General features: G+C 50.4%; 2 protein-coding genes across 2 annotated transcripts; one reads left to right on the forward strand and one right to left on the reverse strand.

Annotated features, from left to right (window-relative positions):
- Positions 1-4,645: 4,645 nt before the first annotated feature.
- Positions 4,646-8,913, forward strand: IL32 (interleukin 32). Its single transcript, XM_028145689.2, has 7 exons — positions 4,646-4,918; positions 6,122-6,172; positions 6,317-6,370; positions 6,712-6,738; positions 6,898-6,957; positions 7,348-7,501; positions 8,400-8,913. Exons 1-7 carry the CDS (start codon positions 4,904-4,906, stop codon positions 8,609-8,611), a joined length of 573 nt encoding a protein of 190 aa, XP_028001490.2. The 5' UTR covers positions 4,646-4,903; the 3' UTR covers positions 8,612-8,913.
- A 7,634-nt stretch (positions 8,914-16,547) lies between these two features.
- ZSCAN10 (zinc finger and SCAN domain containing 10) lies at positions 16,548-20,669 on the reverse strand. Its single transcript, XM_008141664.3, has 4 exons — positions 20,387-20,669; positions 19,645-19,709; positions 19,412-19,469; positions 16,548-18,103 (listed from the first exon to the last, which is right to left on the reverse strand). Exons 1-4 carry the CDS (start codon positions 20,637-20,639, stop codon positions 16,548-16,550), a joined length of 1,932 nt encoding a protein of 643 aa, XP_008139886.2. The 5' UTR covers positions 20,640-20,669.
- Between the last annotated feature and the right edge of the window lie 2,649 nt (positions 20,670-23,318).

The raw sequence follows: 23,318 nt of genomic DNA on the forward strand, positions 1-23,318 counted from the left end.
GTATAATGAGCCCTGATGTATTTCTCTCATCACTGTTTCTATCTCTTTCCCTCTCCCTCTCTCTAAAAATAAATAAATAAATAAAAACATTTTTTTTTAAAGTGGTACAGTGCACAATGCAACACAAAATGTCTTCAGATGGTGGCTTTTGTGCGACAGTCATGGAGGAGTGGAGTGTTATGGGGGGTCAGGGAGCCGGGCGTCTGCAGACAAAGTGCAGAAGTAACACTTGCACCTGAACAGGAGCAGCTCCCTTCACTCCCACCCTGGCATTCAAAGACAGCTCAAGGAAGGATCTGGACTTCCTAGTGTGGAAAGGGGGTTTCAGACAATTGAATGGGGTTTTAAGGGACAGGGAGATGTCAGCTGAGGTCCAGTTAACCCAAGTGAGACTTGCACTAAGGAAGTGTGATGTGTAGGTCTGTCCTTATAGGGATCATGAGTGGCCTCTCAGGGGCCAGGTTCTCTTTGAGGATCTTAGGGGTTGAATTGTGTTCCTCCACAAATTCGTATGCTGAAGCCCTAACCCCCAGTACTTCAGAATATCACCTTACTAGGAGACAGGGTCTTTATGAAGGGAGCCAGGTTAAATGAGGTCACTAGGGCAGCCCCTCATCCAGTAGAACCAGAGTCCTCATAAAAGTGGGAAGTTAGCAGACAGGCATGGATACAGGGAGAATGCCATGTGAACATGAAGACGGCATCTACAAACCCAGGAGCCTTCCCTTGCAGCTTCAGAAGGAACCAACTCCCCCTGACTGGTTTGGCTCAGTGGATAGAGCGTCGGCCTGCAGACTCAAGGGTCCCAGGTTCGATTCCGGTCAAGGGCATGTACCTTGGTTGCGGGCACATCCCCAATGGGGAGTGTGCAGGAGGCAGCTGATCGATGTTTCTCTCTCATCGATGTTTCTAACTCTCTATCCCTCTCCCTTCCTCTCTGTAAAATATGTTAAAAAAAAAAAAAAAAAGAAGGAACCAACTCTGCCAACAGCTTGATTTAGACTACTAGCCTCCAGAACTGTGAGAAAATCAGTTTGTGTGGTTTAGCCACCCAGTCCGTGGTGCATTGTTCTGGCAGCCCTGGGACACTAATACAGAGGGCAAGACAGTGGCTATGCTGAGCTGTGTGGGGCTATGCGTGAAAAAGCCGCCTCAGGGGTCTTGCAGGTCTTGCCATCTCCCGAGCCTGCTGTTGCTATAGTGTTATGGAATATGCAATTTATGGAATTGGTGCAGAAGAGAGAGCTGGACACTCTGAGGTTTCAGGAAAAGCCTTTATTCAAAGCAGCACTGCTGGTTCAGGGGACTCTGAGATCCAGATCCTGAACAACATCTTAGACAATGAGATTTTTCTCTTTATATATTTCTGAGTTTCTTTGTTCCCTAATTACTATGCTTCTATAGTGGACTCTCACAGCTCCTCCCCCCCCCCCAAACCCTCAACCACCCCGCCTTCGAGAATCAATGGTGAACTTAGATCGTATCTAATGTCCATCATGGATGATGCCAGTGACCTCCCTCTAATTAAGCTATTACATCCTTGGTTCATGACCCTTGTAGATCGGGAGTATCTAGATAAATAGCTCTTGCAGGACCAGATAACTAAGGGAAGGGAATTGATTTTCTGAATGTGCATTAGGGACAGTGATTAACTAGGTACAGAGTCCAGCTGCTAGTCTCCTACATTCTTTCACAAATGGAGTTAATTATCAGCTAGCAAGAGTGTGCAGGGAGAGAAACCAAGATGGCAGCATAGGTAAACACCTAAACTGTTGCTTTGCAAAACAATTTCAAAACTACAACTAAAAGACAAAACGTCTATCACCCAGAACCACGGGAAAGCTGGCTGAGTGGAAGTTCTACAACTAGAAGGAAAGAGAAAAGAGCATTGAGACGTGCACAAGCGCTGAAAAAGCTGAGGTACGGAGGTGCGCGAATCGGGCTGGCGGCGGGCGTCTGGGTGCGCTGCTTCTTTCAACCCGAAGGGAGACAAGCTCCTGATTACTCTGAACTCCAGTTTCTGGGGAGATGCTGGGGACCCAAACTCCTATGGGGAGAAGCTGAACTGTCTGCCATCGGGTTGGAAAGTGAGGGTGATTTTCTTGCAGAGGTGCGCGCAGCAATCATTGTTTACTGCGCTGGGGCGCGGGACGCGAGGACTTGGAAACGCGGAAACGCAGAGACAGCTGACTGACAGTCATCGCTGTTTGCCACGCGCTAGCCTAGTGACTCCCTGAGACCCTGCCCCGCACAATCTACAAACCCACCCAAGCTCCACGCAGCAGCTTTGCATATAAATGGCCTGCCCTATCGCAGCTTAACCTAACAAACTGCAGCTCTGGTCAGACAGCTCCAAAACCTCCAAACCCCAATCAAAGAGGAGAAAACTGTAGTTCTCGCTGTAGCTCCTGTTGGGTGGCCTCAGACAAAGCCACCCTACCAACTCATGGAAGCAGCGAAAATGCGGAGACAAAGAAACAGATCACAAATGAAAGAAATAGAGGAAAACAAACGACTGGATATAGAGTTCAAAATCACAGTTATAAGGTTTTTCAAGAATTTCCTAGAAAAGGCCAATAAATTTAGCGAGACCCTCGAGGATATGAAAAAGGACCAACTAGAAATTAAACATACACTGACTGAAATAAAAAAATATTATACAGAGACCCAACAGCAGACTAGAGGAACGCAAGAATCAAGTCAAAGATTTGAAATACAAAGAAGCAAAAAACACTCAACCGGGAAAGCAAAAAGAAAAAAGAATCCAAAAATATGAAGATAGTGTAAGAAGCCTCTGGGACAACTTAAAGCGTACCAACATCTGAATTATGGGGGTGCCAGAAGAAGAGAGAGAGCAAGATACTGAAAACCTATTTGAAGAAATAATGACCGAAAACTTCCCCCACCTGGTGAAAGAAATAGACTTACAAGTCCAGGAAGCACACAGAACCCCAAACAAAAGGAATCCAAAGAGGACCACACCAAGACACATCATAATTAAAATGCCAAGAGCAAAAGACAAAGAGAGAATATTAAAAGCAGCAAGAGAAAAACAGTTAGTACCTACAAGGGAGCACCCATACAATTGTCAGCTGATTTCTCAACAGAAACTATGCAGGCCAAGACGGGAGTGGCAAGAAATATTCAAAGTGATGAATAGTAAGAACACACAACCAAGATTACTCTACCCAGCAAAGTTATCATTCAGAATTGAAGGTCAATTAAAGAGCTTCACAGATAAGAAAAAGCTAAAGGAGTTCATCACCACCAAACCAGTATTATATGAAATGCTGAAAGGTATTTTTTAAGAAGAGGAAGGAGAAGAAAAAAGTAAAGATAAAAATTATGAACAACAAATACTTATCTATCAACAAGTGAATCTAAAAATCAAATGAATTAAAAATCTGAGGAACAGCTGAAACCGGTTTGGCTCAGTGGATAGAGCGTCGGTCTGCGGACTGAAAGGTCCCAGGTTCGATTCCGGTCAAGGGCATGTACATTGGTTGCGGGCACATCCCCGGTGGGGGGTGTGCAGGAGACAGCTGGTCGATGTTTCTCTCTCATCGATGTTTCTAACTCTCTGTCCCTCTCTCTTCCTCTCTGTAGAAAATCAATAAAATATATTTAAAAAAAAAAATCTGAGGAACAGAATAAACTGGTGAACATAATAGAATCAGTGGCATAGAATGGGAGTGGATTGATAATTCTCAGGGGGAAAGGGGTGTGGGGGGTACGGGAAGAGACTGGACAAAAATCGTACACCTATGGATAAGGACAGTGGAGGGAGGTAAGGGCAGAGGTTGGGGTGGGAACCGGGTGGAGGGGAGCTATGGGGGGAAAAAGGAGAAACAATTGTAATAATCTGAACAATAAAGATTTATTAAATTAAAAAAAAAAAAGAGTGTGCAGTAGATCCTTAACCGTTTGGGTCAGTGGATGTTGGCCTGCGGACTCAAGGGTCCTAGGTTCAATTCCTGTCAAGGGCATGTACCTTGGTTGCAGGCACATCCCCAATGGGGGATGTGCAGGAGGCAGCTGATCGATGTTTCTCTCTCATCTGTGTTTCTGATTATCCCTCTCGCGTCCTCTGTAAAAAAATCAATAAAATATTTTTATTTTTTTTTAAGAAAAGAAACCAAGAATTCTAATTCTACAATGTTTTGTTTTTTTTGTGTGTTTTTTTTTTTTTAAAAAAAGAGTGTACAGTAGAAAGCAGGTTACTGGATCAAAATCAGATTGCTAGCCCCCAAAATGTCTTATGCTCCCAATCATTAGAACCTCTGGACGATGAAGCTGGGGTGCACTCTGTTCCCGGGACCTGGTGGACATTCCAGACATTCCGCTGCACCTAGACTCCCCAGCTGGAAGCTCTTTGTTCTGGAAGCTCTGAGAAATGCTCCAACCTGCTTTTGAAATCTGCACTTTCCCTCTGCCCCTCCTCTGTCTCGGGCTGATGAGGGGATGAGGAAGAGGCCCATTTCTGGTTTCGGAGATTCCCTGGTTCAGAGAGTGGAGGAGCCGTGGTCAGAGTTTAGGAATGTGCCTGCCCCTCCCAGAGCCCTTCGACCTCCCGCTTCCTGTCTTTCCTCCTTCTCTTTCTGTTTTTGTTGCATCCCCTCCCCCACCCCCACACTATCAGCCATACTTTACTCTCTAGGGCAGGTCACCCTCCCCCCTTTCCACCACCCAGGTCATCCTCGGTGCTCTGAAATCAGCTGACCTTCTGGTGCAGAAACCTCAGCTAGCTCTGTGCTGGGATGATGTGGCAGAAGGTGATTGGCTCAGTGGGGACCCCAAAAGCAGCTGCAGCCACAGGGATTCTGTAGAAGAGGCTGCTCCTCTGAAACACTTCTCATACCTGTTCCTCAACATCAGGCCACAGCCTTCTGAACCCCGAGCAGCCATGTGCTACTCCAAGGTAAGTGAGAGCAAATGATGAGGGGACGGTAGGCCCTGGAGTCCCATTTCCCACTGTGTGTTTGTTCCCTCTCCCACCAGTGCAGCCCCACCCTAGCTGATCTCTAATGCACCCGGCTCTGTCCCATCCTCCTGGGCCATGGGAGACCCCTGGAAGCAGGGTGTCAGGAGAATGTGACCTGTGTGGTCATCGTGATGGCCCAGAGCCTGGTTGGGTGAAAGCTATCCTGGCACCAAACTAAAATTCCGAGTAATTTCTGACAAAGGCCCCACAGTTTCATTTTGTGCTCAGCCTTTTACTTCATGTAGCCGGTTCTGGTTGTGGGGCCAAAACTCATGTCTGGGAGAGAAATCATGGGGGCAACTCTGTGTGTATGAGAAAAGGGGAGTGTGTGTGTGTGTGTGTGTGTGTGTGTGTGTGTGTGTGTCAGAAAAAATGAGTCTTATGGGACAAAGTGTTACTTTAACAATAAGACCTGCCGTATTTGTGGGAAGAGCTGGAGAATGGAGGGTCTATTGGTGAGAAGAAACACCAATCCCAGTAGACCCTTTATATCCTAATACCCTGAAGGTGGGAGGTGGGCAGTGCTTTCCTGGGAACTTAACAATCCTCTCAGGTGCCTGGACCAGAGCCCAGTACTGGCATTGGCCTCAGTGTCTATTCCTTCGTTTTGTGGTGCCTTCCAACCTCCCCACACCCTACCACCGCCCTCAGCCCCACCCCGCACCCTAAGCATGAGGTTGAGCTGATGCTCCAGGATGCTTTGGGTCGTGACCAAGGGATCGTGGAATCATCGTTGAGGAATAAAGTGATCCAGGGCTCAGTGACCAGATTGGGGCCATAAGGTGGAGGCTCATGAGGAAGTCTATGGGGAACTCCCTGCCTCGTTGGTTGAGCCAAGGGTTTAGGGGTGAAAAAGGGCCTGGGGTGCTGTGGGCCTGCAAGGTCAGCAGTCAGGAAGAGCAGCTGGATGTAGGCACCGCTGTGTCTGTCCCTCCTCAGAGAGCAGTGGTCACTGCCAATTCCTCCCTCAGCCAACTCTTACCGGTACCATAGAGGGTTGGTATCTGGGAACCAGGTTGCCCTGCACACTCCAGAACAATGTTCATACTTGTACGCTTGAGTGTCATGGTAAGTGTGAGTGTGTGAGCATGTGTACAACAGGTCTGGGGGTTGATAAGTCATATAAGATCAATTTCACAGTTACCTCCACGGACATTCGAAGAAGATGTTGAGAAACTGAGGAGTAAAATGGTAAGAAGCTCTTGCCCATGTATAGATAGGGTGTGGGTGGGGGCCTGGGTTTTACTGTGGGAGGGTAAGAATGTTCTGGCCCTCCTGGGGTCCAAGAGGGAGAAGGATCACATCTCTTTGTCCCAACTCTCTCTCTTTTCCCAGCACACGGCTTTAGACACATTCTGTGATAAACTCAAACCCGAAGAAGAGGACCAGGTGGGTCAGGGTTCCCACTCCTGTGCTCTGCACAATTTGGGTGGGGTGGTTTCACGATGATGATAATGATGATGATGACAGTGATGATGATGATGATGATGATGATAATGAAGGTGTCGCCTCAGGTTGGCTCATTCTTTACACTGGACAGAATTCACACCTGTGTGGCGGGTGAGTACACAGGCAGGGGATAGGAAGGCCCAGGAAGCCTGAGAGGTGTCCACGTCATAGGTATACTGATGACAGAGCAGTGATGGGGAGACGGTGAGCTGAGAACAGGGGATAAGACTGACAGTGAGGGAGGCTGGGGGAATTTAAACCAAGTCATTTTTCCCCAACAGGTCCACCTAGGCCTAGAAGAGCTGGAGGTGAGTTTTGGCCTCGCCCCTCCCCCAAAACTTAGTCCCCAGGAGTTTGGCTGGGCCAGGTTATTGGGGTGAGCTTTGGCTCCCTTGGAGGTCACAGTGGGGACTACAGACCACAGCAGGCAGGAGCAGGTCTGCAACCTCCCACCCTCCTCTCCTCAGAACAGCATCGACGAGGCCTCGCTTGAAATCCTATTTGATCACTGGGAGAACAACGACCAGGTGAGTCTGAGGCACCTGTCCCAGCCCTCTGTACTTCCCTTCACCCTAATCTCTTTGGATGTTGGTGCTGCCCTGTGCACACACAGCCCCTGAGTGGGGTGGAGGGGTGGCTGGCACCAGCTCCTGACCTCCCCACCCAGCACACAGTGGCCAAATCCCGGCCCTCAACTTCATGCATTAATGGGGAACCCCCTGGGCCTGGTGCTGGCCTCAGAGGCCAGTCAGCCAACAAGCAGGTACGACCATCGTGGTTTAGCTGCAAAGGGGAATTGCGGCCTGAACCTCCGCAAGAGGTCTTTGTGTGTGGACTGCCGGCAGGAAAGCAGTCAGCTCCATGTGTGAGCTTCTGTCAGGACCTGGTCGGACCCTACACATGCCCCATCCCCACAGGAATCTGCTCCCTTACTTCCGGAACAGCAGCAGGAACTACGTAACAGAGTCCGTAGTAGAGCCCTCCCTGGACATGAGGATGCAGGTTTTCATGGACAGAAACAGGGCCCGGAGCAGGACTCTGAGCCGGAAGGATCGCACAACGAAAGTCCAGGTGATTTTGAGAGGATGTTTATTAACTCTGAGGACGGTGAAACCAGGAGGGCTTAGGATAGAAGCAGCACCAGCAGAGAGCCTAGGCGGGGCTGCTTTGGCTCTCTGGAAATTTAGGGAAAAGGGGGGCCTTGGAGACAGGTTTGGGGGGTCAGTCCTTACGAGCTGCTGCTGCCCATTGCTCCTCTGGTTGCAAATCTCCCGGGGACCCAGATTTAGGCGATGCATGCCTGAAAGAGAAGAAAGGTGTGGGCTTGCTCCTGGGTCCTTTGTCTTGAGGGGTTTAAAGGCCGAGTTTAGAGGAGGTCTTGGGGAAGGCTCTCAATGGAATATTCATCAGCTTTATGCTGCTGTGCCAAAATGAGATGTGTTCCTTTACCTTAGCTGTGCTTGGGTGTGATTGGCACTAACTGGATTGAGCTATCTACCTCCCTAGTAGGGTAATTTAAGCTATTTACTCCCTGTTTGCGGGGGAGAAGTATGAGCCACTTAGTCTTTTTTTTTTTTTTTTAATCCTCACCTGAGGATATGTTTATTGATTTTAGAGATAGAGAGGAAGGGGGAGAGAGAGAGAGCCAGAGAGAGAGAAGGAGAGAAACATCTATGTGAGAGAGAAACATTAATCAGTTGCCTCTTGTATTTGCTTTGAACATGGATTGAACCTGCAAGCTAGGTATGTGTCCTGACTGGGAATCGAACCCACAACCTGTGTTGGTGTACGGGACAATGCTCTAAGCTAAACCATTTACTCTAAACTAAACCATTCACTCTTATGTGCCTGGTTAGGGAAGACAGGATTTTGCAATGTACTAGATGGCTGTAAAGGCTTGGTCGTTTAACCATCTGTCTCAGCTTCCCTATTCCACTTGCCCTGGCTTGCTAACTAGTCTCTCTCACAGGGGCCCAGAAGCCTGGGGAGAGCTTTTGGGAACGGGTACTGAGGTTGTTCCAAGAGATGCTAAGTCGACTGCAGAAGAAGTGGCAGGACCTGCTGGCCTGGCTGCAGAAGAAGTGGGCCTCCTTTGTCAGAACTATGAAGTTCGTCTGGAGTGCGATTAAGGATTTCTGCTCCAGTGTGGCACAGTACTTCGCCAGTTTATTCCAGTTCTAAGGAGTCCCATGAGGTCCTGGAGGAGCTCAGTCACACCTCCCAGCCCTTTGATTCCCCCCCTTCCCAGAAAGAATCTTCTGAAGTAACATTTGCTTTCCTGCTCACCCTTGACCCATCCTCGACAACCTCCCTCACTTCCACCCTGTTCACAGCCTCTCCACCTAGCTTGCCTGGGTTTCCGTCTCTTGCTAAGCATTTTAATAAAACTTGGTTGGCCTGGGGAGGGGCCATGAGTGGGGTGGAGGAGGTCAATGGGGAAAAAGGGAGATCTGTAATACTTTCAACAATAAAGGTGATTTGCTTCAAAAGTTGATTGAACCAAATTGAGTGCCTGTCTGGATGGGTGGCAGGGTGCTCAGTGGTTAGAGGGAGAGGCTGTGCACGAATCAGATGGACCTCGGCCTGGATCTTGGCTCTGGTGAAAAAGGAGAAGCCACCAGACCTCTCTAATCTGTAAATAGGGCACTGGTCACACTGGCCGTGGACTTATAATGGGCACCTGGATTTCAGCCTGTGCACGGCTTCTGGCAGTGCCTGGCACACAGTAAGCGCTCAACAGCTGCCCGTTCCTGACCACAAGGAGCTCAGGCCTGAGGGACTTTGGCCCCTTTTCTTTTCCTGACCACCCTCTTTGGGCCTTCACCACTGGGATTGGGCTGGGCCTCTGAAACTCCATCTTGCTTCCAAAATCAGAGGCCCAGGGACTGGGGCAGTGGTGGTGGTAGGCAGTGGGCAGAGTGCACTTCTGTGTGAGCCTGGAAGGAAGGCAGAGTAAGGAGGGGGCAACCATCTGATCTCTGGGCTGGCCACCTGACCTGGGACTGCAAATGCAGAGACTGGGAGAGCCTGGAGCAAGGCCTGAGGCCTGAGAGGGCCAGCGCTGCTCACCATCTGTGAGGCCCAAGGCCTCCCACCCCCAGCCCTGACTCCCTGCTCCAGGCAGAAGTATAAAGACCAGCTTTTCACTCAGGGGTGATTGGCAGCAGATAGCAGCCGCTGAGATGAGATGAGATGAAGGTGGGGCTTTGAGCTGAAGCAGGAAGAAAAGGGAGGAAGTGGGCCTGATGAAGAGCAAACACACCAGCGGTGGATGTGGGGAGGGGGTTGGGAGCCAGGAGACCTGCAGGATGGGGACATTTCTGTGGGTCAGTATCCTGCACCCTCTTCTGCCAGCTTCAGGCCCTTTGGATGGTAGGAACGAAATCTTGATTCCTAGAAGGAGCTCTCCATAAGGGCCAGCTGTCAGTCCTGCAAGAGGAGCAATGGCTGGACCCGGACCCTTTCAGTAGCTTCTCGGTGGTCCCGATAATCCGGAGGGACCCTGCCCCAGCAGGGGAGGGCACTAGTGGCAAGGATCTTCCTTACCTTTGGCCTGGCCCCGCCCATCTGAGAGTTCCTTTTAGCAGAGCCCCACTGGTGCTCACATCCTATCCCCCTTCACTTCCAGGGGACCCCTCTGGCATGCCTTCACACTATAAGGCCCATCTCTGGCCTGAATCCCCCAGCTCCAAGGGCTGCCCACTGCAGGTCCTGACCAGCCTTCACTTACCCTTGGCCATATCCTCACCTCACATCCCAGGCACCTTTTTTTATTTTATTTTCTTTATGTTTCTATGTTGTTTTGTTTTTTGTTTTTAAATATATGTTTTTAATGATTTCAGAGAGGAAGGGAGAGAGAGAAAGAGGTAGAAACATCCATGATGAGAGAGAATTATTGATCGGCTGCCTCCTGCACACCCCCTACTGGGGATCGAGCCCACAACCCAGGCATGTGCCCTGACCAGGAATCGAACCGCGACCTCCTGCTTCATAGGTCGATGCTCAACCACTGAGCCATGCCACACCACTCCAGCTGGGCTCTTTTAGAGATTTATGGATTTTTTAGAGAGAGAGGAAGGGTGAGATAGAAACATCGGTGAGAAGGAAACATTGATCAGCTGCCTCCTGCACACCTCCTACTGGGGATGGAGCCTGCAACCTGGACATGTGCCTTGACTGGGAATTGAACAGGCGACCTCTTGGTTCATGAGTCAACTTCTGAGCCACACCGGGCATCAGTCACCATTCTTTTTTTTTCAAACCCTGTCCCTGAATTTCCCAAGTGTCCCTGTATCAAACCTCCACTGACCTCTCCTCATGCCCTCCCACTTAATTCTTCCAACAGAAAAAACTGTCCCCCTGTGCTAAAGCCACCAGGAGCTTTGTGGCCCACCAATCCCTTGAGGTCACCTCCTAGCTCATCTCCCAGTCTTGCCTCTTTTAAGCTATTTCAGTCCGGTAGCCAAGCTCTAAATGATTACATTGTTAAAAATGTAGTAACTTGCCCTAACCGGTTGGGCTCAGTGGACAGAGGGTCGGCCTGCGGACTGAAGGGTCCCAGGTTAGATTCCAGGCAAGGGCATGTACCTTGGTTGCGGGCACCAGTAGGGGTTGTGCAGGAGACAGCTGGATCAATTTTCCCTCTCATCCATGTTTCTAACTCTCTATCCCTCTCCCTTCCTCCCTGTAAAAAAATCAATAAAATATATTAAAGAAAAAAAAAATGAAGTAACTCACGGCCTAAAAATCTCCTGTGTTCCCAATGTGAATGAAGCCCAACCCTGGCCTGTAAGGCTCTGCCTGCATCATAGGTCCCTGCAGATCGCCCTCCTGGACAACATTCTTTAGCTGCCTGCCAAGCCTCTCCCATCTCAGGGCCTTTGCCCATGCTGTTCCCTCTGTCTGGGAGGCCCTTTCCACTCTCCTGAGGCTGCCTCCCTCCTTCTATTGTAGTCCTTGTTCCCCTCAATAGCCCACACAGTCCCTGGCACACAGTAGGTGCTCAATAAAGAATAAGCTTTCAATGCTGTGGGTTCTCCCAGCTCCTCTCAGTCTCTTAATTGACCAATCCTTCCTCTTTGAAATTCCTCCCCCCCACCCCCACCGGGGTTTTCCATGAGTTGAATTTGTTGTGTGACATCTGGTGGCTCTCTATACCCCAATCTTCCCACCCAACCCCCAAAGTGCTGACCTTTGCTAGACTCAGAGCCTTCCCACCTCCCTTAGTCCCTTGAGCCCTGGTGAATAAGTTCTCTTTCTACAAAAACTTGTTAAAGAGCAGTTATGTGTCAAGTGGGGTGGAGGGGCCACAGAAACTCAGACACAGCATTTTTGTGGGTGAAAAGCCACAGACAACAACAGGAAGTTCTCATGTGCTCTGGAGCTGGGGTGGGCTGCCTTCCTCTCCTGTATTTCTTTTTCACAATTTGTGTATTGTAATGTTTTTTTAAAATTGATGTCAGAGAGAAAAAGGGAGAGGGAGAGAGAGATAGAAACATCAGTCAGCTGCCTCCTACAGCCCCCTCCTGAGGATTAAGCCTGCAACCTAGGGAATTGAACTGGTGACTTCCTGGTGCATGGACCAACACTCAACCATTGACCCACACCAACCATTGGCCAGGATCTCCTGTATTTTTATTAGAAATCACATGATTTAGCCCAGCTGGCATACCTCAGTGGTTGAGCATTGACCTATGAACCAGGAGGTCACTGTTCGGTTTCTGGTCAGGGCACATGCCCGAGTTGTGGGCTCGATCCCCAGTAGGGGACGTGAAGGAGGCAGCCAATCAGTGATTCTCTCTCATCATTGACGTTTCTATCTCTTTCTCCCTCACCTTCCTCTCTGAAATCAATAAAAGTATATGTTTTTTAAATGGGAAGACATTTCAAAATAAAACATTTCAAAATTATATTAATTGACTACTGCTGTTATATGAATATAGAACTCTATCCCTGGAAGGCGTGCAATGTAATATCAAAACTGAGAAGAGAGAAAAAATAAAAAAATAAAAAAACAAACTGAGAAGAGCAAATTGGTTTCAATTTGAGCAACGAAGGGTTTCATGGGTAGTGGCCGCCTCGCAGTGGAGAGAAGGGTCACCAGGCTCCATTTGGTCTCATCAAGGAAATCCCCAGAGCTGTTGCTCGCCAAGGGTGCTGGAGAGGAAGGCCAGAGGAAGATTTGCATTTGACATCCCTAATCTAATCCGGAGCTTTCACTTTGAAGATAAGGAATGCGATGCCCACAAAAGCCATCTTCTTTACCTTGTTGCTTTAGTCTCAAGTCAGCATCTGAGGCAAATATAAAGACATTTTAATATTTTGGATGATTTTTTTGCAATTATTTGTTTCTTTCAATCCCTGTTATCAATACAGAGCTGACTTCATTTTGCTTTCCTCTCTGGCATTATCATCAAGTTAGTGAATTTAATTCCTTTTTTCATCCCCAGCTCTTTCTGCACCATGCCTGTAATTTTTTTCTTTAGACCAGCGATTTTTCATCTTCTTTATCTGATGGCACACGTAAATTATATAAAGTCCCACGGCACACCAAAAATATATTTTTTGCCCTTCTGACCAAAAAATAGGTATAATTTTGATTCATTCACATTGGATGGCTAGTGTGTTGGATGCTGTCACTTTTTTATTTGACAACGTAAGGGAAAAGCGGTCAGTGCCCCTGACTAAAGAGTCAGGTATTGCACGTTTTTAAAATTCTTGCAGCACACCAGTTGAAGATCACTGGCCTACACACTTCTGGTCACAAGTAGACATTTATCCAATTGTCTCTCTTTTGATCAAATATTTTTCTCTTCTGTTTTTTGTTTTATTCCCGATTAAGAGAAAACTACCAGTATTGTAACAGATACTAAGGTCTAATAGCTAGTTAATGTATGATGAACTTTAACACTCATTAAGTACACGTGTCAGCTTTACTAAAAAACAACAACACAACCAACACACACAAAGAAAACTGTCCAGCCCTAGCCGGTTTGGCTCAGTGGATAGAGCATCGGCCTGTGGACTGACGAGTCCCAGGTTTGATTCCCGTCAAGGGCACATGCCCAAGTTGCCCGCTTGATCCCCAGTATGGGGCGTGCAGGAGGCAGCCGATCAATGATTCCCTCTCATTGATGTTTCTAACTCTCTCTCCCTCTGAAATCAATACAAATATATTTAAAAAAGAAAACTGTCCAGCCCAGCCGGGTAGTTCAGTTGGTTAGCGTGTCAGCCCAATATGTCAAGGTTACTGGTTCAATCCCCGGTCAGGGCACATACAAGAATAAACCAATGAATGCCTAAATAAGTGGAACAACAAATCCATGTTTCTCTCTCCCTTTGTCTCTCTCAAATAAAAAAGAAAATAGTCCTGGCTCAGTTGGTTGGAACATCATCACTGTTGGGGTCACCGAAGGATGAACGCAAGATGCCCCAAGGGGTAAAGAGTTATGAATTTATTAGGTCATCTGGGAAACCAGATGGGCTGAGCCCCAAAATGGCACCAGCACCCAGGGACTGGGAGTCAGCAATTCTAAAGGACTCTAGGCAGGCATTTTCTGGGCGGGTCCTGAGGGGAAAGATAATGGTCTTAGCAAGTGCTAAGCAAAAGGGAATGTCTGTTGTGAAGTGGTCTAAAGGTCATTTCCCAGAGGATGGGGGGTTTCCATTTGTTGGGAGCGGTTATAGAGTTAAGCCTCAGACTGACACAAACAAGTCCCAGCTTGATCTTGTGACTGCTCCCTAGATCTTTCCTGGGTAGCTAGTGGGCTGTGGGAGGGGCAGCAAGTGCTGCCAAAACAAGTGAAACTTATAAGAACATTGTCAATTGCCTTGTTTGTCCCTGATTATAAATAAAGCCTCAGCTTTGCAGTCTGGATAAGATCCACCTAGACCCAGCTTTTTCTCTTTGTCTATCATTTCTCCATCCTTCGTTGCCCCCGCTCAGGCTCACCGAACCCTTGGCTGTGCTGGCACAGCCCATCCATTCAATTATTCCATCAGATCTAACAGCCACGTACACCTGGTCAAGGCACATACCTGGGTTGTGGGTTCAATCCCTAGTCAGGGTGCTGGTGGAAGGCAACCAATCACTGGTTCTCTCTCATATCCATGTTTTTATCTCTCTCCCTTCCTCTCTCTAAAAAAACTAAAGTAAAAATACTGCCCATGGGAGGGGGAGACAGGCCAAGAATGCCTGTTGAGTAAGAAAAAGGTGGGGGCACACTGACAATCCAGCTTTGGGTTTAGGGGATTATAAATGGTTAGGGGCCCCCGGCTGATAAACTGACTTAGCTGCAGGCAGGTTTCATTTCACCTGCTAGCATTTCCCATTTGAATTAGTTACCAACATTCCAAAACAGTTTTCCATGATCATCCAGAAACTGGGACTTGAAATGTTATTCAATCCTAATTAATTTAAAGAGCCACCTATGGCTAGAGGATACTGTACTGGACAGCACAGATTAGGGTCCACTCCAGAGCAGGAGAAATTCCAGGGTGAGGTTCCTTGGCCCTACCTACCCATGGCTGGCTGTGACAGAGCCACCTCCTCTCACACACCCCACTCCAGGCCTTTCTGAGGTGGGGAGACTTTCCCCAGGCCTGTTCCCATCCAGCCTGCCTTTGAAGGTGCTGGGGTGGGGGAGGGAGAAAGCCACCAGTGTGACAGTCAGGAGGGTAGTAGATGTCTTTAGGGTAAATGTAAAAAAAAGAAAGAGGAGCCCTAGTTGGTTTGGCTCAGTGCTAGAGCTTCAGCCCATAGACTTGTTACAGAAAACCGGAGAAGAACAAAGCAAAGCTTAGAGATGGAGTTACACTTTATTATTACATCGTGGACCGAGAGAAAACTGTATTTCAAATTCTGGGACCCAACATGGAGGAACTTGCCCTATTTATATGTTTTTACCTTCTTTGTCTCCCAAATGTGGGGTGTTTCCGGTCCCCTTTGCAAGTTCTTAAAGAGCCCTATGTGCTGGGGCTTTGACACCTCAACCAAAGGCGTGGCCTGGTGCCTGCACCGATAACTTCGTCTGGGGGAATTTTTATGGCCTCTCTGGAGGACTCCTGTTTTCCTTATTATTTAAGCAAGCAAGCATTTACAGAAGCCTAAATAGCAGGGTTAAAATTTCAAACAGCAGTTTTTATATGAGATGGATGCTTCAGACTGAAGGATCCTGGCTTTGATTCTGGTCAAGGGCACGAACCATGCTTGAAGCTCCTCCCTGGCCTGAGCCCCCCCGGGTCAGGGCATGTGCTGGAGGCAACCAATCGATGTGTTTCTCTCACACTGATATTTCTCTATCTTTCCCTCTCTCTAAAAATCAATAAAAAAATATACTCGGGTGAGGATTAAAAAAAGAAGAAGAAGAAGAAAGAGGAAGGCTGTTTTAGGGCCGGCCCCTGTGAGGCTGGGGGCAATGCCGTGCCTGCTGGTGGCGCTGTGGCGTTGAAGTCCCAGCCCTGTGGCCCTGGGCACACTGGTTGACAGCAGAGGAGAGGAACCACGTTATACTTGACCTTAAAGCAGCAGGAGGGTCAGAATTAAATGAGAGATGCCATCTACAAAGAATTCTTCAAAAATTTTAATCCAGCATTTGGCTTTCTGTCTCGAGTTGCCCTACAAGCAGAAAAAATCAATCACTGGGAATGGTTCAATGTATACAAAAAAGTCCAGCTCACTCTCACCTCACATGGCGGTGGTGGACTGACCAAAAGAGGTGTGAAACTGGCCAAGTTTATTGAAAAAGCAGCTGCTTTGGTGTGATTTCTCCCAAAATGCATATAAAATCTTATAAACCTCTTAGGTGTACTATATTTTGAAGACAATTTATATGAACAATTTAAGTTGTAAACTTACTTCACCTTTATGCCACCACATTTTGTAAAATTAATGCCTAAGTACAAAATGATTTTTTTAAAAGGCTCTTTTACTTGGGGCATTTTGAAATACATTCCCGAGGCCAGGAAGAGATGCTTCTGGGGAAGGGAAGAACGAATGCAGGGTTCACCTGCGCCAGAGGGACGTGGTGTGGGCCGGGGCAAGGGTGGGTGAGGCCAGGACCTCCCCTGCAAGCCCGGGCTGCCAGGAGGCCAGGGAGAGGCCTGCCAGGCAAGCCTGCTAGTACAGGGTCTCCCGCGAGTGGGTTCTCAGGTGGCGTATCAGGTGGGAGTTGCGGCTAAAGCTGCGGCCACACTGTGTGCAGGAGTAGGGCCTGGCCCCCGTGTGCACCAGCATGTGACGCAGCAGGTTGCAGCTGCGGCTGAAGCTCTTGCCGCACTCCAGGCACTCTTGGGGGGGCTCGGCCTGCCCGGATGCCAGGTCCCCTGACCCTGCGTGGGTGGCCAGGTGCCGCTGCAGGTGGGCATTGCGCCGGAAGCTCCGGCCGCACGTCTTGCAGCCGTAGGGCCGTTCACCCGTGTGGCTGCGGCGGTGGCGGGCCAAGTTGGAGCTGTTGCGGAAGCGGTGGCCACAGGTGTCGCAGGCGTGGGGCTTCTCCCCGGTGTGGATGCGCTGGTGGCGCGCCAGATGGGCGCTCTGGCTGAAGCCCTCCCCACACTCGCTGCAGCGGCAGGGCTTCTCGCCAGTGTGGCTGCGCCGGTGGCGGGCGAGGTCCTGCGTCTGGCTGAAGGTCTTGCCGCACTGGGCACAACGGTAGGGCCTCTGGCCGCCGTGGGTGAGGAGGTGGCGGGCGAGGCTAGCTCTGCGCACGAAGCGCTTTCCACACTGCGGGCAGCCGTAGGGCTTCTCGCCCGTGTGCACCCGCTGGTGGCAGGCGAGCTGGGTGCTCTGGCTGAACCGGCGGCCGCACACCTGGCAGGAGAAGGGCCGCTCGCCCGTGTGCACGCGCAGGTGGGCCGCCAGGTGCTCGCTGCGCCGGAAAGCCTTGCCGCACTCGCTGCACACGTAGGGCCTGCGCTCCGGGGCTGGGCGCTGGCCGGCTGGGCCCTCGGAGCCCTGGTGGCTCTTGTCTTTGGCGTGAATCCGCAGGTGACGCTTGAGGCTGGAGCGGCGCTTGAAGGTCTGGCCGCAGTGTGAGCACAGCACAACGGTCATCTCCGCCTGCTTGGTCTTGGGCTCCGGGGCACGGGGCCCCTTTTGGTCCTGGGCGTGCGCCAGCAGGTGCTGCAGGAGGCTGGTCCGGCTCTGGAAGCCCTGGCCGCACTCGGCGCACAGGAAGGCGGGCTCCGAGTGCGTCTGCAGATGCTTGTTGAGATGTGAGCTCTGGCGGAAGCGGTGGCTGCAGAGATGGCAGGCGTGCGGCCGCTCGTCCGTGTGCGTGCGCATGTGCAGCTTGAGGATGGAGTTGCGGCCGAAGGTCTTCCCGCAGCAAAGGCACTGGAAGGACCGCCTGCCCGGGTGGGAGCGCAGCAGGTGCCCTTCCAGGCGGGCCAGCTTCGTGAAACTCACCCCGCATTCTGTGCAGATGAACTTGGTCTCTGGCTCCGGCTGGGGGGCCCCTTCGGCCGCTTTGCCCTCGGCGAGAAGGTCACTCTTGCTGTCGGAGGGCTCTCCTCCGCGGGAGCCGCTCACCGCAGGGCCCTGGCCGAGTGGCTGCTCGTGGGCCTCTCCTGCCGCCCCTGGACTATCCTGAGACTCTGCGGCGAAAGCAGCAGACCAGGCAACCCCTTTGGGGTCTTCTTTAAAGTCCTCGTCCGGGATTGTGTTTGTAAATCCTGTAAAAGGAGCAAAAAACGGGAGTGATCAGGCCTATTCCAAGGGGCTCCTAGGCATCGCCAGGACCTCACTGCCTGGGAACAGAAGGAAACCCAGGATCCTGTAAAGATGCGGGGGGGGGGGGGGGGGGGCAGAGGGCGTGGGGTAAATACAAGTAACAAACCATTTCCTACTGTAACTGTTCGATAGTGTGCGATTCTAGTCCTTAGATACACTGGTATTCACAATGTTGTGTAACTGTCACCACTATCCAGTGCCAGAACTTGGTCATTCCCCCAAAAGGAAACTCCATACCTATTAGCAAGCACTCCCATGACCACCTAATATATATATAATATATTTCATATATATATTAGAGAGAGGAAGGGAGAGAGAGGTAGAAACATCATTGATGAGAAAGAATCATTGATCAGTTGCCTTCTGCACTCCCCATACTGGGATTGAGCTCCCAACCTGGGGATGTGCCCTTGACCGGAATCAAACCTGGGACCCTTCAGTCCACAGGTGGATGCTCTATCCACTGAGCCAAACTACCTATTTTAAAAATTCAGGGTTAGCCCTGGCCGGTGTGACTCAATTGGTCATCCCTTGCTCCGCAAGGTTGCCGGTTCAATTCCCAGACAGGGCACACGTGGGGTTGCAGGCTGGATCCCAGGTAGGAGGTGTGCAGGAGGCAGCCCATCGATATCACATTGATGTTTTGCGCCCCCCTTCCCCTCTAAAGAAATCAATAAAAATATTTATGAAAAAAAAAAAAAAGCCCAGAGTTAAAGAGGTTGATGATTAGACCAGACACTATGAGCTTTTTAATATATACAGGGTGGGGCACAAGTAGGTTCACAGTTTTTGTATGGAAAATAATAAGTAATAAATGATAATATAAGAATAAACTCTATTTCATGTACTCACTTTTTAAAAGAGTAAACCTACTTTAAAAAATATTTTTTTATTGATTTCAGAGAGGAAGGGAGAGGGAGAGAGAGATAGAAACATCAATGATGATAGAGAATCATTGATTGGCTGGCTGCCTCCTGCACGCCCCAAACTGGGGATGGAGGCTGCAACCCACCGGGGCATGTGCCCTGACCGGGAATCGAACCAGTAACCTCCTGGTTCAACCACTGGGCCCCCCTGGCAGGACTGTAACCCTACTTTTGCTCCACCATATATATGATCTCTTCTTCACAATAGCCCATGTTCAGCCAACAAGGTTCAAGTATCAGGTAGGGCGCCTGGAGCTTCAGGAATCACATCCCAACGAAAAGAAAGAGGCTTCGGGCTTTGTAAGCCCTGGAAGGGGCTCTTACCCAGAGGGTACACAGGCCACGCCTTCTTCACGGGGACATCGTCAAAGGTCAAGGACTCCTGTAACAAAAGGAGGGGCAGAAACCCTCAGTGAGTAAGGAACTCAGCCGGGGGCCTGAGGGGATTGAAGAGCTTACTAGGCTTAAATTCAAAGACATGGACTTGCTAAAACTGCAGAGGCAACGACATTTGGGACAGAAGAACATCCTGGAGTGAGGGGCCCAGTCCAACTCACCAGAACAGCTGCCAGCTCCTGATCACGGGAGTTCTCTTCAGACCACAGCTCGGGGCCCTGGGGGGCTGGCAGCATCGGGGGGAGAAAGAGCTGTGAGAAGCCAGCCTTATCCACCACGAGGCTGAGGACATGCGCCTGTTGCTAAGTCTCTGCGACTTCCTGGCTCTCATCCACTCCTGCCGATTAGGGGTTGCCCACCTCTGTCCCCACCTGGCCTCCCAGCTCCCACCTTCCTTGGCCCCAGCTCCTCACCACTATCCTGCAGGGCCTGGAATGTCCTCTTGGGACCTGGGCTCAGTGGCTGCTTGGAACTTGGGGGATGTCTCCAGGCCCCCTGCTCAGCAGGCTTGGAGGGCCCTGGCTGGGATGGCAGGAGTTCCGTGGATGGTTCCAGGGCTGGAGGCTTTTCTGAGGGCGCTTCCTTTTTGGGGCTATGGATAGAGACCTGGGAAGGGTGCCCGTGTTCTTCCACGGCGATGTCTGCACGGGGGCAGTTCTTGCCAGCATTGAAACTAAAATCCTGTTCAGAACAAATCCACGTGAGGCAACAGACAGGGTGGTACCCCATGTCCTACTGACTCCAAAGACACGAAACCAAGGACAGAGGAGAGTCAGATGGGGGAGAAATGAGGAGGTTGAGAAGGAATTGGCACAGGGAGGAAAGTGGGGTGGTTTCTTAATGGGGCCATAAAGTCCCTCTTTCCCACCAGCTGTCCAGCCCATCGAGCCGCCACCCGCTTACCAGCGGCCCCACATCGATGGACTCCCTCGGGACACCCTCCAGCAGCAGCACCACCTCCTCGCCGTCCCGGAGCTGCTGGCCCTTGAGCCGGGCCAGGATGTGCGGGGGCAGCACGCTCAGGAACTGCTCCAGCACCAGCAGCTCCAGGATCTGCTTCTTGGTGTGCAGCTCCGGCCGCAGCCAGTGGCCGCAGAGCTCCCGGAGGCGGCTCAGCGATGCCCGGGGCCCCATGTCCTCCTGATACTGGAAGCATCTGAAGAGCTGGTGAGCCACTTCGGGCCGGAGCCTGAGCTCCGGCCGCCTGGGGTCCTCCTGGCCAGCAGCCTCCTCCTCCTCCAGTTTCACTGCACTGAGCTGCTCTGGCTCCCTCTCAGCCGGGACCGTTTCCACAAGCATCCTTCACCTTCGGGGACACCTCACCGCAGCTGCTGCCACTCTGAGGCTCTCTCCCTCTCTGCTCCCACACCTGTGCTAAGAGATGAAAAAGAAAAGGAGAGAGAGAGAGAGAGAGAGAGAGAGAGAGAGAGAGAGAGAGAGAGATGCTTAAAGGTGTGGTCTCCAGTACCTGGCAGTACTGAGGATGGGTCCTTACCAACGATGTTCCATCGCAATCCAATCCGCTCTTCAGACCCAACTCTCAGTATAAAGGGCATGTAGGGCATAAGAAGTCAAAGGATCCCTCACGGAAAAACTGAATAAAGCCTAAAGACAGGATATTCCCGGAAACAGCGGGCCCAGGTTCTTTAGTCTGTTATAAAAAGTGAGTACCTGTAGGGGCAAATTGCTTGAGACTAACATCTCCTCTTGCTACCAAAAGCATGAAACTTGATTGGATTCTGATTTTTTTAAAATATATTTTTTATTGATTTCAGAGAGGAAGGGAGAGGTAAAGAGAGATAAAACATCAATGATGAGAGAGAATCATTGATCAGCTGCCTTCTGCACGCCCCCCACTGGAGATCGAGCCCACAACCCAGGCATGTGCTCTTGACTGGAACGGAACCCAGGACCTTTCAGTCCGAAGGCCAACAGTCTATCCACTGAGCCAAACCAGGTAGAGCCAGATTCTGATTTTTTAAATATTCTTTTGCTAATTGGTTTTAGAGAGAGAGGGAGGGATAGGGAGAGAAAGAAACATGGATACATCAACATCAATAAGTTGCCTCCTGCAGGCCCCCTGGAACCCAGGGGGAACCCAGGCATGTGCCCTGACTGGGAATCGAACCTGCAACCTCTTGATGCATGGGTTGACTCAACCACTGAGTGACACTGGCCAGGCCGGACTGGGGCCAGGGATTGAGCCTGCAACCAAGGTACATGCCCTTGACTGGAATTGAACCCGAGACCCTTCAGTCCTCGGGCCGACGCTCTAACCACTGAACAACTGGCCAGGGCTGGATTCTGATGTTTTTAAAAAGGCTCTCGAAGATACTTCGGGATTCATTGGGGGAGCTTGAACATGGATGGGGACTAGATGACAATGAAGATGAATTTCTGAGGTGGAATTTCAGTTTTGTGGTGTGCAGAAAATGCCTTTATTCTTAGCTGTTGAAGGGTTTGGAAGTGAAGGGGCATGAGGGTTCAACCAAATTTATGGGCCGACAAAGAGCTGGGATGGGTCTCCAGGTGAGAGGTCAGCTTACAGCTTGCACAAGCTTTACAGACGGGTCCCCAAGGCAGGCCAAAACTCCTTGCCCGTTTCAGAGGCCTGTAGTGGGTGTGTCCTTGGGAGCTGGGTTATGGGCAGGAGAGGCAGTTTTCTTCCCTTTCTTTTTTTTACATTTTGGATTCTTTCTTGGTCTACCCCTCTGGGAGGAATCCATCCTGAGTCTGCCAGCAATAAAGTGTTTCTACTGGACACCAGGGGGCACTGGATCCATGCGACTGACTGACAACGCTCCCCCTCTCCTGGCAAGCCCCAAAGGGTTCTGTGGGGCTACTCAGTCTTTTGTGTGGGGGTAGCCCAGCTACCAAAGTGGGAGCTGCCCCACTCACAGGGGACTCAATTCAGTCCTTCAGCACAACCCAGCACATACCTGTACTTTTGTTACAGAGCTTTGGGGCACTTTTATATTTTAATTTGCGCAGAAATTATTCTATGGATATTGAAACCCAAGTCCGAATCTCTTTCTGCTCTCCATGCTGTCCAGCCTCAGGGTTAAAAATGAGCTTCTCCCAAACCTGCCTCCCCACCCCCACCCCATGGACATCCAGGCAGGGCGATCAGAAGAAAGAGTTCAGCACCACTTTCCACCACCTAAAGGGAGTAGACGGTGGGTGTGCTAATTCTCATCCCATTATTACTGGGTAATAATACAAATGAGCACAGATAACCGTTGGTCCCATGTTATGGCTGAGGACACCGATGCCCCGAGGTACAGAAGGCAACTCAACCTTGGCCATGGAGCCAGGGAGAAGTCAGTTTGGTCCAGAGCTTGGAACAATATGTTTGAGCCCTCTTGATATGGGACTCAGGGGCCAAGGGGCTGAGGGTTCTGTAAACCTCGTTTTCAGGTGGGGTGAGCGGGGTGTGAACTGGTAGAACAGAAGGAATCTGGGTTTTTAAAAGCCTGGTCCTACACTTCCTGCCTCAGAGAAGAGGAGAAAGGAGAGGGGAGAGGCCTACATCCTGACCACCTGACCAGGCCGGCCCCTCTCTCCAGCCTCCCCCACCCTCCGTCCTGCATCTCCCCAGCTCCCCTCCCCTTCCCTCCATACTCTCCCCTTCTTCCCCCTCCTCCCTCCAGCACTTCCCCAGACTCCCCAGCATCTCAGTTTCCCCTCAGCCTCTCCAACCTCCATTCTTCCCTGCACTGTGTCATCTGGGGCTTTTCCTTTTATGGCTGGCTCCTCTACCCATTGTCCCCTCGCTTGTGGAACTCCACAACACACCAGCCACGTGTCTCTCCCCCTCCAGTGTCATTCTGAGTGT

Source organism: Eptesicus fuscus, chromosome 4, assembly GCF_027574615.1.
Source record: "Eptesicus fuscus isolate TK198812 chromosome 4, DD_ASM_mEF_20220401, whole genome shotgun sequence".
Lineage (NCBI taxonomy): Eukaryota > Metazoa > Chordata > Mammalia > Chiroptera > Vespertilionidae > Eptesicus > Eptesicus fuscus.